The following is a 14,189-nucleotide window of genomic DNA, read 5'->3' as shown; positions in this document are numbered from 1 at the left end:
GATTTATTGAGCCATTATTTACAGTAAGGCAGATGACAGAAAAGAAGAAGGATTACTATTTCTTTCTGCCATTGGTCTCATGTACAAATTATACATAGCTGAATCTTTCTTAAATTAACCAGCTTGATTTTTTTCTCTGGTTAACTACACAAATATAAAAGACTCCCCTTTTTAAAATGAAAATCTCTGTAAGTACTGACAAGTAATTAAGTATTTTGAAATCAGGAGACTGGATGATACAAATGAAACAGATTCAACATTCTGATACAGTCATCCAGATGATCAGAATGTGTAAGGTGACCTATTGAATACAATGCAGCTTGTGAAAGCAGAATCTGCTATTACATAATTTGGGAAAAGTAGCAAAAATATTTATTTAAAAATATAAATACTTCTAGGTTTAATCCTACAGAAAGATCATCATCTTTTTAAGTGAATCAGACAGTACAAATAACATTGTAAAATAGTAACAGAAGATCTGTTACCAAATATATTTTAGCAACAGAAAAACAATTAAAAACTTACCTTTGCCAGCTGTAGGCAAGCAGGAAATAATAGAAAAATAGATCTAGTGTAGTACACTACATTTTATTTCAGTGTTATGACATACAAACGAGATAACTGGTAAATCTTTTTGAAACAAAAAGGATTTTGAAAAAAAATATAAGAACTTGATCAAAGATTATGAGGAATTTATAAATGTTATATGACTGTAATTTAAAAATTATTTAACAACCTACTTGTAAAAACTGTTGGAGTGATCATATTTTCCAAAATCCTACACAAATGAGCTTTAGATGTCCTGTTCAAGCTACATGCAAATGCAAAAGACAGGGAGTGCTATATTGTGATATACAGTTAAGAAAAAATACAATTCCATTTTATTCTCTGCACTTTCTCAATCTTGGGAAATGTTTGGAAGATATCTGGGGAGAACTCCAAAGCAGTAATACTTCTCCTGCTTTTTCACAATTAATTTTCTTCCCTTCTTAATGGAATTTGTTGTTCTGCTTTCAAGTTGCCTCTAACTCAAGTTCATCGTTTTGGCTGCTATTTCCATGTTACACTGCCTGTTTCAGGTTGTGTATTTATTTTATCCTTTGGAAACTGTTAGCCAAAAAACTATCCATTTTTTTTTGGATCAAGATAGGACAAATATATATATTTTAAAACCATGGTAAAAACTTACAAAAGCTATTGCAGGAGTTTTAACAAGTTCTTTGGGTGTTCTTTTTTTAGACAACAATATTAATTTTGGCAGAATAGCATTCTGAATATACCTTTTGCCATTTTTGCAAGAAACTTCCAATTTTAGTCGAGCTGCAAAGGCTATAAAAACCACCACATCCTCAGTGACTCAGTAGAGTTAAGCAACCAAGAATTCCATGTTTATGGCACATGCTTGAGTGGTGATAACCAAATCAATAGGCATCATTTCTGTCCTGTTCCAGCCCAGAAGCAAATACAAGTTTTCTGCAGCATTTACTCCATGCTAGGCTGAACTACAGGAACTGGCCTTGCAAAGTGGTGACCTCCTCCCTTCTGTGGCTCTCTATGACATCCCTGCTTGAGTTGAAGCATCATGGAAGCAATCTGAACTAACTCAGGCAGGCAGGACAGAAAAGCAGGTAGAGACAAGAAATCTGGTATTGCAGAGATTAAAAAGATTTAAAGACTAGGAGTAGTAGGGTAAGAACTACGACTGATACAGAAGAGGCTGGAACTGGTTAGATGAAGATGAAGGTGCACTCCATACAGATAGTGACAGTTTACATTGGGAACATTTTGATTCCTGATGATTGACCAGGACTCCAAAGTGCTACATGCTTAGAAACACAAGCCAAAGGAAAATCTATGCCTTCAGAACCTTACAATTTCCATATCAGACAATGAAATAACAGATGAAAAGAAAGTGGCAGAATATGAGAAAGCAGCTGGCCCACATGGCCCGACCATCAGGCTGGGGATAGCACACTGATGGACTGCCAGTATTCTGCTGAAGGACAGATTTCAAGAGGATACTAGTGAGTTTTTGCAAGTTTCTGAGCAGCACAGGAGAGAGCATAAAGGTGACTTACTGACCGCCTAAGGCGGTGGAGGCCAGTGTTAACCTTTTCTTTCTAAAAGGGAGATGGGGTAGTTGGAGGCAAGCAGGAATGGGATGTGAAGGGGAATGGGGGAACGTGCAGGGAGGGTGGAGTTACTCCATGCTTCTAGGTGGCAAAGTGTACGATGGATATAAAGCTGCCAAACCTGCTGAGACAACTATGTCAAATGAAAAAGTATGTTTTATTTCTGTTTGTTTCTAAAATATGTAATTAATTAAACATACACATACGAACATCTCAGAAATATTTTAAAAGAACTGCTTTACAAGAACATTACAAAATATATCAAAACTGAGCAATGCCACCATAGGTTGGCGGTGGTATTTCTTGTGTGTATGTATTACAACACCAGTACCTTAATATTAATCATATTCTGGTTTTCCCACAGAGTCTCTGATATAGCCAGCTCAAAGACTGAGAGTGATATAAATAACATTTAAAAGAAATATGAAATTAATGATTTATTCCCATATCATTAAACCATGATAGGGAGAGAAATTTTATAATGCTTATCATCGGTATATCCAAACAGATGGAAAATGTTGATGTTATATTTTCACATAATCCCAAATAATTTCTTCATTTGGCAAACTGCCTGCACTTTCTTCTTGATTACACAACACTGCCCACTTGGATGATTTAAATGTCCACACAAGCTTCCTCTGTGATGCTTTTTTGGTCAGATGGATGGATGTTTGATTTGTAAATGTCTTCAACTTTGCTGTCATTGGATTGATGTCTTGTAATACCAATATATGGCCTATGCACTTGACTCTTTTTGCTACTTAATAAATAGGATTTAATGTTTTGTATGTGGGCTGTAAACAGCATTTGTGTGACAACTGTTATAATTGGTCTCTGCAAAATCTCAAATTGTTTTCCTTTCGTGAGCTGCTTTTGATAAGTGACATCATTCCAAAAGAGAGATGAGGAAAACTATACATCTCAGACCAAATGATTCCTCACCTAACTTGGTTTTCCAGTATCTGTCTCTCTCCTTTCTTCTCTGCAAATATTTTCACAAAGAGACCATCTCTGAACTCATGGTGGTGTATGATCAGAATGATGTTTGGCTTTGTGTTGCTTCATTAAGACATGAAAATCTCCTCATGTACTGCTGTTACTCCTTTGTTACGACCAAGTTATTAACAGTGTTCATCACTTCAGCAGCCTTTCGAACTGTATGACTAGATCTTCTAATACATTGCTCATTAAGAAAGGGAACACCTCCTGCACCTTTACATGATGCAGATGAATCTATTTTTAATTGGTGCTTTCCCTGAAACATCCATGTCCTTGGGAAACTTCTGGCTCTTCTACAATCATGCATCCTTAAACACTCTGCCCTTTGCATTACAGCATGCTTATTCAGAAGAGTGGAACTGAAGAGCAGTCTGTTCTTCTTGATCATTACTGACATTAGCCTGTCCTCACTTTTGTTTTGGAGCCATCTAATACTATGAATGTGCAGTACAAAGTTGCTCTACTTAGAAATTAAGAAATTGGCTAGTATTCATTTTAGAAGTTGCAGGGGTACAATAGTAGTTTGCTTCTAGTGCCACACTTAAATGTGTATTTGCCTCATTGGTAGTATAGAATACCAACTTTCTTCTAAATGCCCTACATGAATGATCCTAAACTGCTATACAGCATCAACAAGAAGAGACTGCACATTCAGATCAGTAAGACATCTGTAGGTTGGCCTTTTGGAGTGCTGCTGCTGTCCACATGCAAGAGCAACATGTCCATTTTCCGCATTTGTGGTAATTGCTGTAAATATCAGTCAGACCCTGGCTGTCTTATTATAATCACATGTCTAGCTTCTTTTCAGGAGTTCCTGATGTGTTTGTTTTGATCCAGCTCTGAGGTGGCCCTCTTGTACAAAGAATTATCTTACGTGGAACAAGGCACCAATAAATGCAAAAAATACAGCCTTTGCTATACAAAAGGAGTCTCTTACTCTTTCCTTTTCCTAGATCACAGGAATAATTCTACCACTGCTTACAAAAACTCTTAAAGAGTTTTGAACTTGCGAATATAGAAAACAGTAGAGGCTGTGAAAACAGAGTATCATTTATTGTCATTTACACATATCACTTGATGAAAAATGTTAAATGTTTAATGACATGCTTGCATTTGACAAGTTGTCATTTTCAGCTAATAATGTAACATTAACTTCGGAAGGCAGAATTTTGCCTACATGGCAATGGAAAATGGAAATGTTAGTATTTATTACCAGCAAAAAATTAACCTTAATACAGCTAGGTATGTGGCATACTAATCATCATCTGATGTTTTGATTTCTTTAATGACAACTTTCAGTTGCTTTTGTATCTATCAAGAGGATTTCAAGATTACAGAAGATATTTTATAAACACAATATACAAAAACATTGAAACATGTCTCCTTATGTTGATTTTTCTCTACATCCAGCAGTTTAAAGATACTTAAATTTTTTCAAGTTATCAAAAGTTCTTTTTGTACAGTTTATCAGGATGAGTGAGTTGCATTTCTTATCTTCCTAGAGGATGAGGAAGATGGGGACAGACTTTCAAGGCTTAAATATTATCAAATGACATTTGTTTTGCAAAGCCCTAGTTGGTTTTCTGCTTTCTGTATGTGGAGGGGGTGTTGTATGATATACTTTAAAAACTAAAGCAATGTGATCTTGTATTGGCTGGAAACGCTTACATAATATATTAACTGAAAAATAAGATACACAAAAAAGTAGTTGACAAATTCTCTAGTCATAAATGTATTTCCTAATACTAAAAATGTATTAGTAAAGAAGAAAAAAATTGAAATTAATTTCACTTAATATATACACTAGCTCTCTTGATTAAAAATAAAAAACTCTTAACTTCATGCAAACATTTTTCTAGGGGAAAACAAACAAACTTCCTAGGAAACTGAACATATTTAAATCTGACAAAGGGTCAGGTATAGATTCTTCTTAGGAGTAAAATTGTGCCCCAAGAGAATCAGCATAGTATCTGTAAATGAAGCAGGAGTCTTAGAAAATTATTTAAGGTTATATCTGTAAACCCTCATTCTTGCAGTTTCTTAAAAATTGATTTATTTGATTATGCCCATTTCCACCTCAAGTGCAAAAGACAGAATAATAAAATTTTCCTCATGTAAGCAGAACTGGAGGTATTACAGAAATCAGTGAAACATTGATTCTTTTAAGACTAAACCTCACATTAAGTTAAATTTCACAAGTTACTCTTCTGCAAAGAATTCTATCAATTAATTACAAGATACCAACATTGAAGTGTACTAAACCCAAAGGCAAATAATAATTTAACCACAGATTTTTTGATTTATATACAGTTCAGTCATATCAGTTTGTGCAGGCTGATATAGAAGCATGACAGAAAAGTACATATTTTGAGGCTTTTGAGCCTCCCTTAAACTGTCTTTAAAAATAAAACTTATTTTTCCTATGGTTTCCACCTAAGAACTGTAGTCACCCTAACTGTCTAAGATAATATCAAGATGTGTCAATCTTGGTTTTTTTAATTCTTTACCACTATCAGTAATTTTATCTCTAAAAAACATAATTTCAATATATCCAAATCTGCAATTGTTCTTTGTACCTTTTTCTTTCTATAATTTTCCCTGCCCTGTGGTCAGCGTCTTCTAGCTGCTTTCACTTCCATGTAAAGCCTGTGTCCAAGGAAAAGAGCAATTCCTTGGCTACTACTGACTATGGTCACTTCTTTTGTACTTTCTAACTGACGCACATGAAGTAGAAACATTGGGGGGGAACACAGTGAACTCCCCAGTACTCAGCCCAGATCCAGGTAACTGGGAGGAGGTGAGCAGAAGCACTCCTCGGCTGTTGCTCTACCTTTGCTTTTGCAGTTTTACTTACATCCTACAAAATACTTCACCTTAACACCCCCTGTGATGAATGGTTACTTCATCAAACATCAAGCTGTTTCAGATTAAAAATGCAACAGATGTCAGTGCTTTTGTGAGATTGAACTATGTTTTTTTTCAACGATCTTGACAGCCTAGTCAGGATTTTATATAAGTATTACTGAGTTTAATAAGCACATTTTACTGTCCTCTAATAGCAAAATGATAAAAGATTACAGGATGAATGGAAGGCCGTGAGATTGAGTGATAGCAGGACTGACAGAGGAGAATGGTTTTGGGTCAACCTGCTACAGACTTCAGACATTAGACCAAGTTGAGTCTAAAACATCTATCTCCCTTCTATCACTCTACATGTATAGATATATGATAATGAACAAGGATTATTGCATACAGTCATATGACATTGTAAAAATTTGATGGCTATTACAAATATCCTTGAATTGCACTCAGCCTCCAGAGCAAAAAAAAAAAATAAATCATGTATGGTTCCTATGTGCAGATATGTACATGACAGAATACTTTCAGAGGGATTATAGGAAAATTTCAAGATATGGTTAATGTATGCTACCTACCTTGATTTTCTCTGAAACAATATTTTCCTCAAAGAAAGATGAGGAAAATTTAAACCTAATTTTTTGGGGAAAATTTTCTGTATGTAGTTTAATATTACACTGAGGGGTGCAAAAATCTAGCAGCCCATCTAGTCCCTTTCAGCTCACAATGTACTGTCTACATAGCAATTTTTAGATAACTAATGTATACAATGTATAATAAAGCTGACATAAATCTGTAAAATTCTGAGAATAGATTGATGCTTTTCTGTTCAACACTACACTGGCTGGTTACTGCAACATATAATGTAAACCAAACACCATCTCCATGGTAATACGCGGGTCAACTGTAATGAATATGAAGGTAATTGCCATATTTTCATGGATTATAATAAAAATAATGACCTGCAAGTCAGGATTTCCCTTGGTGGTAATAATAATCTCAGTTAAAGAGCTTCTGGCTAACAACAAACTGCTAGGCACATTTCCCTAGTGAATGAGTTCTGCTTAATTAAACTTCATTGAGGGAGCTGCTACATATCTAACCTACTAAAACCAAAACCAAAGCCACAAAAGAAAAAGAAAGCCAACTTACAAAGTGGGGATATGTCTGTGTTGACATTTCCTCCTTTAGGATTCATCTTCTGAGCCTGACTTGCAGGAATAGGCTTATACGATTGACCTGTGGCTCTATACATGGCTTGAACCCAGAGTATTCTATCCTGCTCATCGTCACTGGCAAATATCACGGTATCGCCTTCTTTAACAGCATTGAAAAACATTCGACCACCCTGAAGACCTGAAGCAGGAAATAGGAAGGTAATAGTAACAAATACAAATAACTTCTAAATCACCAACAATGTTTACTACACTATTGGTTTTCCTCTGTGTATGTGGGGGGGAGATAGGTGTGTTAAAACACTGTATAGGTATTTATTACCTAGAAATATGATAAAATCTAGAGCTATAAGGATCAAATGACAATACATGGAAGTAACATGTAAGTAGAATAAATATAGAAGTCACAGGAGAAAATATTTCCATAATTCCATTTCCAATTCAATTCCAATTTATTTCTTATTCAACTTCTCCATGTCATATGTTATTTTGCATTTCTCTAACATATCCTCCTTCTTGGCCTAATTTTCTTAGCTGGAACTGCCTGTCAACTTTATCTCTTCTTGAAGAGAGGCAGCTCCATACCTCTTATCAGTGTTGCTGCTCCTTCTTTGGTCACTTTTTCCCATTCCAGTGTTTGTTCTGAGAGCACATAACCAGAACAGCACACAACAGTCAACGTGGCTGCACTGGGGACAACATTTATGACAACATTTTTTTGGCTTTTCAAACACCTTCTGAGCATTGTTTGCCTTCTCAATTATTCTAAACATAGAGCCAACATTTCCAAAGATCAATCTTCAGTAACTTAGAAGTCTCTCAAATGCATAACCCTCCACTGTGTAGGTAGAGTAGAATCATTTTTCTCTACATGTGTAACTTTGATTTCCCTCTGCGATTTTAATACTGACTTGTGCAGATTATTCTGATATCTTCAAATTTACTTGTGATTACTCTGAGAAATTTGTCTTTAGCAAGCACTTTCATCATTCACATTCTTTTCTAAATCATTTCTGAATATACTTCACAGTACACTGCCACATGACTCCACCATCAAAAATTGAGCAAAAAGGGAAAGACTGACTAGAATTCCTATTTTTTTCCTTGTATCATATGTGGTCTTACAATGTTTCAGGCAACCTTAGTGTAAGTTTATTGTTCATTCTTCTTACAACAAGCTTCTTTCTAAAAGCATGATTTTTCAAACCAAGCAAATTGAATCAGCTGATTTACACAAACATATTCAAAATCATGAAAAGTACCTGTGTGAGGAGCTGTATAATCAACAGTGTATCCTTCGAGTTGCATCAGTTCCTGAGGCTCAGATTTCTTTTCTCTGTAACTGCACATTGCAAATGTGTATTGGCTAACCTGAATAAGAAAGGACTTCTTAATTGCTGAATTCCATTCCAGAATTGTGTAACACATATACCATGGTTTAAATTAGCTTTCAGTTGTGCTGAAGAAATAAACCCCGTTTTTTCCCAGAAATATTTACAGTGTAAAACTTTGCATTCTTTCCCCTTCCTGCCAAAAGGAAGGAAAAAAAAAAGCCATAAACACAACTCTCTGTACTTTCCTGAAATACAATGTATTTTTTGAGCTGTTGCTTTATGAAAAATTGAAAAGAACCAAATTAGTTCTGGTAGGGAAAATACTTGGTACTGTGGTACTGACCAAACTGCTCACTGTACCGTGTGAGAAAAAAAGTCCTCTACTCCAAGCTGGAAAAAAAGGACTTTTATGTATAAAAGTACTGTTTGCAGAAGGAGGGCCACAATTATCATGCAGCTGGAAAGATGAACACATAATCTGGCCAATTCTAGTTGAGATGCTAAGTACCAGAACCTTCCGTTTGATTTTATAATCTAATTTCTGCATCTTTTGCACCTGTGTTCACACCCATCTCCAAGTTGCTTGGCTCACTGGATACAGTACTGCGTAGGCCAAGCAGCTTGCAGCTGGCATGAAAAACATCAGTTACTACTCATCAAGTACAATTATTAAAAAAATAATAAAGCAATAAGAAGAGAATCTGTCACCACATGGTTTAAGACTCCCTAAACAGAATAGAAAGTGAAAAGGAGAGCTGGGGAAAAAAGTGACTGGAAAGATAAAGAAAGGAACGTAACAGCTGGGAGAGGAAAAGCAATCACTGAAACAAAACTGAAATGTTCCCAGCCTTATATGAAGAGCTGGAAAGACTATAAAAAGTGACCAGAACAAAGAGCTTGTGAATTTGTGAACACTTGAAACTGAATTTATGTGGGCCTCTGAAACTCTCATCTCCAAGGACTCTAGGATACCTGGCCAACTGACTTGTTTTGAACTGTCATATCATTTCTTAGGTCTGTAATATTACGCAAGGATCTAAGGATAGGCAAGGAGTTTGTCTGATAGACAACAGACCGTCTTTATCTCATTTGCCGACTGCCCAGCTAACTGTTACCTAGATTTATTGCTTTGGCGACAACTTCAGGAATGATCCTTTTTGAAGTAAAATTTCGACAGCTTATTCCAGCTTCATTCATATATTCACTGGTGCTATACCTGTACACCACTCCACCTCAAAGTCCAGTGACTTCAACTGCTGTAGACAAAAGATTTCTGACTCTCTGTAGAAGATCGATATTTTTGGAAAATAAGGATATAAGGTGTGATTATTATCTGCATAACACTCTAAAAATACTTCATTATTTTAAGTATTTGGTTTTTTTTGAAACAGGATTATGCTGTGCTGTGTGTAGGCAGTGCATAGTGACTGAACACCCTCTGCCACAGCATGTACAAGTGAAAGCAACAAGTGTAAAAGATTGCTCCGCAAAATTGCTATCAGGCCTCAAATGCTGAACTGATGTCTCCAGAACCACAGCAGAATTCTACAGGTGACAGAAATTAAACATAGGTATTCCAGTTTATTAATACATTAGTTAAGCCAAGGCAGTTTTATAGGAGATAAGAATTTGAGAGACAGTCAGGCAAGTAAAACTGAGTACCAGCTTTCCACATCAAATTTCGTACATTCACTTAAGTGGGCTGTACCAAGGAGAGAGCGAGCTAAGTATAAATAAACATACAAAACAATCTAGCCCATCGCTTTCAGAAATTCAGATTTTCGGGCTAGAAGGGACTATTACAACCAGCCAGCCTGTCCTCCAGCATGACGTACACGAGAGAATTCCACCTCGCTGTTAGTGCACTGAGCCCATAGTTTGCTTTCATTTATAGTGCGTATTTTAGAAAATTACTGTATTTTGCTTTAAAGATTTTAAGTTATCCCTGGGCTGGCAGGGCAGGCAGGGCCAGGCAGGCAGGGCCCAGCCAGGAGCAGGGCAGCTGGGGGCACCGGGGCAGCCCCAGCCCCAGGCACTGGGCGCTTCCTTCAGCACAGGCCGAGGCTGGGCCGGGATGTGGGCCTGCGGCTGGGCCTGGCTCGGCGGGGACCATTGCTGGCCAGGGCAGGGCTGTGGGGAGCTGGAGACCAGCCCTGCCATGGCATCACTGGGGCAGGGGATGATGGCCCTGGGAGGCTGAAATGGGGTCCTGGCTGTAGGTTGGGTGGGGAGGCCCTGGAGGGGGCTGGGCAGGCACAGTAGGGACGGTGGTCCCCTCAGGGCCCTGACACAGAGCTCGGCCCCTATGCCACATCATCTGCTCTAGGCCCAGCAGCAATATCACCGGTGTTACTGCTTGGCATGTCCCTGTTTCTATTCCCAAGAACCGTATTTGCCCTCACGCACAAGCACGGAGGGAGCTGCTGGTTAGTCACACATCTCTAAATCCTTTGCAATTAGCGTTCGTATTTCAGGAGAGCTCCTTCCTCTCCTTTTCTTTTAAACTGTACGTACAGATTTAATTTTTGATACCTGGCACTGTAACAAAAACATCTTTCAAATTATTCTATTTTGTTGAATGAAATAACCTGGCAGGCACTCACATCACTCACATCTGCATGTCAACAACTCTGTATAACCACACTACATAGACAAACTGAGCCATCAAAAAGGAAGCTAGCAGACGCTAATTGTGGAAATGCATAGGATGCCCATTTTTTTCAGATTTCTTAAGCCACTGTATGCTTTTGAAGATGAGCTTGTGGAAAATCTGGGCTACGTGTCTGTTTATTTTTAACCTCACCTCTATAGCAAGACAGAGATCATAATGCTGTTGATTTTACTTTTTCAAATGTATTTCAAATGCATTCTCTTATTTGAAAGGAACAATTTATTAAAAGATATTCATGTCACAATCAGTCTTGCACTTCATCTTTTTGTTGAAAAAGAGACATTTTAAAGTCTCTCTAACAAAGAAAGAAATAGAAATACTCCAGAAAACTTTGTTGGGGAAAAAAAGTCTCAACAAAAAAGAAATATAGAACTTGCCTCATCTGTCTACACTCACAATCTCTTAAACCCTTTTCCTTGCGGTTATCGGTGGCTGCTATCAGTTATTATAGAGAGAACCACCAGCACAACCTGCAATTACACTTTTTAATATAGATCTGTGACTGGTTTTAAGTGTATTGTTAGTAGTTAATGGAGCCGTAGGTAGTTTTTCCTTAGAATTCAGCAAATTAGCATCAATACTTCATGCAATAATGGGTGCTCAAAAGTCAGGACTATGTACAACACATTCTCAGACAAAACCAGAATCAAGCCCTTCTTAAATAGTAACTCTTGACAGAAGAAAATACAATCCTCCTCTTACAACTGCATTTACCTGAATTTTGTAATTTTCCAGAGGTCGAAACACCTGACTACCAGTTGTTCTACCTACTTTGTAACAAAGTGGAAAACCAACAACCTGTGCATGCATGACAGACAGATAGGCACAGAAATGTGGACATGACTTATGAGCAGCATCGCTAGGGGATGTCCCCATGGGGCAGAAAGACCCTGTTTAACATGCTGGGAGGAACTATTACTGCAAACCTGGAGGCTGACTCTGTGGTCCCTGCTACAGGGCATCACAGGCAACCTGCATCAGTTCAACAGCAAGAATTAGCCTGTGGTTGGCATGTTTAGAAAAAAATTATCCCTGAAACAAATGACTGACTTTTCAAACATTAGAACAGATGAAATTAAAATGACAGAAGTGAATCTGCATTCAGATTACTGGAGGAAGATATCAGACAGTAAATGAAGTAAACCACAGCATGTCCAGCTGAGGCTTTTTACCTAACACGTTATGTCCCTGTCTTTTCCCAGTTTGAAATGAATAAGCTTTTAGATAAATGACTGGATTGTAAAAGGAAGAAAAGCAAATATAATGAAGAGGTTAAAATTTCCAGACTCTGTAACCTTCCTATAACATTGAGCTGTTCTTTCAGAAACCACTAACAACTTCTAATATGTGTAGCAATAACGAAGGTGCACATTACTTACATCACGCTCCTGAAAAATCAACATTATTCATCTAATTTCACACCTGAGTTATATTTCCAAAGCACGTGTAAATGATACTGATAGCCTTTGTCTTAGAACTGAATTTGATGGCCTTATACTAACATAAGCTAAAAGCTAATCTATAGAGGAAGACCTGTCAATACGTCAATAATATAGCAATACAACAGGCTGATATTCATTACTGAATGCTTATTTCACACGTATTGACTTCAGCTTAACGTCAGTGTATGTATCATGGCTGGACTATATAAGTGAAACAGAGCTGTCTGGACAGTAAATATTGATTTAACACGGCATTATTTATATAGCCTTATTGAATTGATAGCTGCTTTAAAATGAAATAGACGTCTAAATCCCATCACAGTTGGAAAATTCCTGTAACATTCTCCTCCAGTCTTTCAATTTCAGCACAGAAAGCAGAAAACAGTTAAAATTAACTTGGCTGGAATAAACTGGTCTCCCAGATGGCTCCATATCACAGGCACAGAAAGATTATGTGTCTCTTAGGTGAGCACTTTAAAACTCAGATGACACCTGTGACTTCAAGGAAGACAACAAGGTCTTTTTTTTTGTTAAAGAAGGGGGATATAAAGTAGGAGGAGTGTTAAAGAAAAGCATGAAGGACAAGGGAGCATCTAGCCTTTCTTTTTTTTTTCCTGTAACTTTAAGTTATTTTCCCTTCACATCCACGCCTTAACAGCTATCCTATATAAAGATCTTCCCAACCTTTACAAATCTTAATAAAGTCACAAAAAGTCCTCATCTCTTCACAGAGGACCTTGGCAAAATCAGAATCCAAATGAATTCAGTAGACTCTCCAGAAGATCCTGTTCAACCTTACAACCATTACTCACTGATTATCAATATGCAAGCCAATTCCCATTGAAGCCAGGGAGAACACTGTACTGACATCAAGCTTAGCAAGAATAATATGCAAACACTCTCGGCTTTTAACTTCACTTTATTAAAGACCTTATTCAGGATTTTTTTTTACATCCTTACAATTTCCATCATTTAGGAGTAGGAGGAGACCAGGTGAGTGGAAGGGAAAGGAATCAGGCTTTCTGTAAAGCAGTTTTAAAAGCCTTCGTTCTTAAAAAAGCCTTGTTAACAGGCTTCATCCTTTGTATGACATTTATGGAGACTCACACTTTAACAGTTTTCTGTCAACAAAACAAAGGACATAGAAGAATAGCATACTCTGCACTGATTCAGGAGAACATCAAATTTGTAACTGCAATCTGAAGACAAGCACAAACAGAAAATCATTTTTCCAGAGACTCACAAAAATCACTCATTTGTCAGTTTTGACCACTCGAAATATACTTTCCTATTCCTATTCTAGTAATCTCATGTTAATGTCACCATTCACTAGCACCTGAAAATACTTACAGTTCTGGGTTCGGACAAAAACTTATGAAATATCAGCCCAGCACAGTTTTGTGGCCAAGAACAATTGCTACACTACATTTTCTGTAACAACTACATAATTTTACCCAATTAATACTGCAAGGAAGAACAAAAAATAGCGTTCAAAAATATTTACAAAAAAGCTCTTAATAGTAACTATTTTTGCTTAACTTTAAAGGCAGGAAATCTTTGTTGAGATAGAATAAATGAAA

At 37.0% G+C, this 14,189-nt stretch overlaps 1 protein-coding gene across 6 annotated transcripts in view; it reads right to left on the bottom strand.

The window, feature by feature from the left end:
- Nucleotides 1-14,189, bottom strand: part of CADPS2 (calcium dependent secretion activator 2) — a 330,722-nt gene that overhangs the window by 107,068 nt on the left and 209,465 nt on the right. For 5 of the 6 annotated variants that reach the window (XM_075024996.1, XM_075024998.1, XM_075024992.1 and 2 more), the window contains exons 10-11: nucleotides 8,425-8,533; nucleotides 7,140-7,343 (exon numbers count right to left, since the gene is read on the bottom strand). In XM_075024996.1, coding sequence (XP_074881097.1) covers nucleotides 7,140-7,343; nucleotides 8,425-8,533 — 313 coding nt within the window. The remainder of the gene's footprint in view (nucleotides 1-7,139; nucleotides 7,344-8,424; nucleotides 8,534-14,189) is intronic. The other variant, XM_075024995.1, reaches the window with a different exon arrangement.

This window comes from Buteo buteo, chromosome 4, assembly GCF_964188355.1.
Source record: "Buteo buteo chromosome 4, bButBut1.hap1.1, whole genome shotgun sequence".
NCBI lineage: Eukaryota > Metazoa > Chordata > Aves > Accipitriformes > Accipitridae > Buteo > Buteo buteo.
The sequence above is the reverse complement of the archived record's forward strand: the minus strand, read 5'-3'. Positions and strand labels throughout refer to the sequence as shown.